General features: G+C 43.5%; 1 protein-coding gene across 1 annotated transcript in view; it reads left to right on the top strand.

The window, feature by feature from the left end:
* The window catches only part of LSM1 (LSM1, U6 small nuclear RNA associated), a 14,997-nt gene extending 12,702 nt beyond the window's left edge, over window positions 1-2,295 (top strand). Inside the window, exon 4 of the mRNA XM_011993183.1 lies at window positions 1,791-2,295. Within this exon, the coding sequence (XP_011848573.1) occupies window positions 1,791-1,961 (171 nt within the window). The 3' untranslated portion in view covers window positions 1,962-2,295. The remainder of the gene's footprint in view (window positions 1-1,790) is intronic.
* Window positions 2,296-2,969: the final 674 nt, after the last annotated feature.

Raw genomic sequence — 2,969 nt, 5'->3', positions numbered from 1 at the left:
ACCTCTGCCTCCTGGATTCAAGTGATTCTCGTGCCTCAGCTTCCCGAGTAGCTGGAATTACAAGTGTGAGCCACCACGCCTGGCTGGGTTTTTTTCGTTTAAGTCAGTATATATGTAGAAAAATTGTAGGGATATTATCAAAATGTTAATCCTCCATACTGGAATTATGGATAATTTTTAAATTTTCCTTGTTTGTCTATTTTCTATATTATCTACAATAAGCATGTGTTTTTTAAATAAGGAATTTTTTATTAGGCAACAATTTGGTTTTTGTTTGTTTTTTTTTTTTGAGATGGAGTTTTGCTCTTGTCACCCAGGCTGGAGTGCAATGGCGTGCTCTCTGCTCACTGCAACCTCTGCCTCCCAGGTTCAAGTGATTCTCCTGCCTCAGCTTCTCAAGTAGCTGAGATTACAGGTGCCCACCACCACGCCTGGCTAATTTTTTTTATATTTTTAGTAGAGACAGGGTTTTGCCATGTTGGCTAGGCTGGTCTCGAACTCCTGGCCTCAAGTGATCCACCCGCCTCGGCCTCCCAATGTGCTGGGATTACAAGCATGAGCCACTGCGCCTAACCTAAGCAGCAATTTTTTAAATAGTGGAGAAAAATATTGGGACCAAATTGGTTTAGTAACCTAAATGGTCTGCTGAGGTTCTCCCTAGAAGACTTGTTGCCGTAAAGGGAAAAAGAGTCTTGTTATAGTTTAGAGACTACAGAACTGATACGGTGGTGCACACCTGTAGCCCCAGCTACTTAGGAGGTGAAGGCAAGAGGATCCCTTTTATTTTTGCCTTTTTACTTATTTTGAGACAGGACCTTGCTCTGTTGCCCAGGCTGGAGTGCAGTGACATGTTCATGTCTCACTGTAGCCTTGACCTTCAACCTCCCAGGCTCAAGCAGTCCTTCTACCTCAGCCTCCTGAGTAGCTGGAACTGTAGGTGAACACCACCACACCAGCTGGTTTTTTTTCTGGGTTTTTTTTTTGTTTGTTTTTTTTCTGGTGGAGTTAGGATCTCACTGTGTTGCCCAGGCTGGTCTCGAACTCGTAGGCCCAAGTTATCCTCCCACCTCAGCCTCCCAAAGTGCCAAAGTGCTAGGATTACAACTGTGAGCCAACCCACCCATCCTTAAAATAATTTAAAAAGTCTAAGGCCGCATTGCCTCAATAACCTCCCTCTTGGATTATCTACAGTGGGGGAGATAGCTGTCTATAAGCAGCCCTAATTTTTTTTAAAGGAAATTAATCCTGATATGGGATTTTGGATCACATAAAGCTCTGTTATACCTTGTCACTGCCTGTAATCCCAGCACTTTGAGAGGCCGAGGCAGGCAGATCACGAGGTCAGGTTTCGAGACCAGCCTGACCAGCATGGTGAAACCCTGTCTCTACTTAAAATACAAAAATTAGCTGGGTGTGGTGGCACGTGCCTGTAAGCACAGCTACTCAGGAGGCTGAGGCAGGAGAATTGCTTGAACCCAGCAGGCAGAGGTTGCAGTGAGCCCAGATGGTGCCACTGCACTTCAGCCTGGGCAACAGGGAGAGACTCCATCTCGGAAAAAAAAAAAATACTGATCACTATTAACCACATTCATTGTAAATATGTATCCTGTAGTAGTGTTGTCAGGCATTTCTTTGAAAAACTTATCTGTCCCTATGAGAAGGATATTTCAGTCCTGTCACAGTTACGAAAAATAATCTGAACCTGATAGAGGAATCCATTTGCCTTTAGATCTATAATGTTTTCTATTCTTGGTCTTCAATTGAAGTTTTCAAACCTGTCTCTTTTGTAGGACTTGGAAAAGGAGAGTGACACACCCCTCCAGCAAGTATCCATTGAAGAAATTCTAGAAGAGCAAAGGGTAGAGCAGCAGACCAAGCTGGAAGCAGAGAAGTTGAAAGTGCAGGCCCTAAAGGACCGAGGTCTTTCCATTCCTCGAGCAGATACTCTTGATGAGTACTAAGTCTTTTGCCCAGAGCCTGTTGCTCTTGAAGAGTAGGGACTGTCACTGATGAAAGTGACATCCTGGCCACCTCACACATTTGATCAGAGACTGTAGAGTTTTGAAAAGTCACTTTTATTTTTAAGTCTTTTACACATGCAACATGAAGAAATCGTGTAGGTGGGTTTTGTTTTTTTTTAAATAACAAAATCGTTTAAAGAAACAGTGGCATAGACTCCTTCACACGTCACTGTGGCGCCAGCAACTACTTCTTAATATTATTCTTCATATCCCAAATTAGAGTTTACAGGGACAGTCTTCATTTACTTGTAAATAAAATATGAATGTCAAAAGTGTCATGTTATCTCCAGGTTTGAGTTCCTGTAATGAATAGACGAAATTAAGTTTCTGCTGTCAAAGGTATAAGCAGTCCACATACTGGAATTTCCCCCTTCAGTCACAGTTTTAAGTAGCTGGCTACTTAGGAAGGAATACTTTTATTCTGATCATCTCAGGGGTCCTCTCCTGTTTTCATGTTTGTATCTGTTAAGAAATACAAATATTCAGCGGGGGCGGTGGCTCATGCCTATAATCCCAGCACTTTGGGAGGCTGGGGTGGGTGGATCACCTGAGGTCGGGAGTTCAAGACCAGCCTGACCAACATGGAGAAACCCTGTCTCTACTAAAAATACAAAATTAGCTAGGCATGATGGTGCATGCCTATAATTCCAGCTACTCGGGAGGCTGAGGCAGGAGAATCGCTTGAACCTAGGAGGCAGAGGTCGCAGTGAGCCGAGATTGTGCCATTGCACTCCAGCCTGGGCAACAAGAGCAAAACTCTGTCTCAAAAAAAAAAAAAATTCAAATGTTCAGGTGTGAGGAGGGAGCTTTCAGCTGAGTTTCCCAGTTACTGGTTACTGCAGAAGACTCATGTTTGAGAAATGACATCACTGTTGCTCTTGCTCCTGCTTCGCCCCTGGCTAATCCAAACTAAGTTCCCATTAGACCCAACATGTTCTTACAATGGCT

This window comes from Mandrillus leucophaeus, unplaced genomic scaffold (genome assembly GCF_000951045.1).
Source record: "Mandrillus leucophaeus isolate KB7577 unplaced genomic scaffold, Mleu.le_1.0 Scaffold111, whole genome shotgun sequence".
NCBI lineage: Eukaryota > Metazoa > Chordata > Mammalia > Primates > Cercopithecidae > Mandrillus > Mandrillus leucophaeus.
This window is presented reverse-complemented; position numbering and strand designations above follow the sequence as displayed.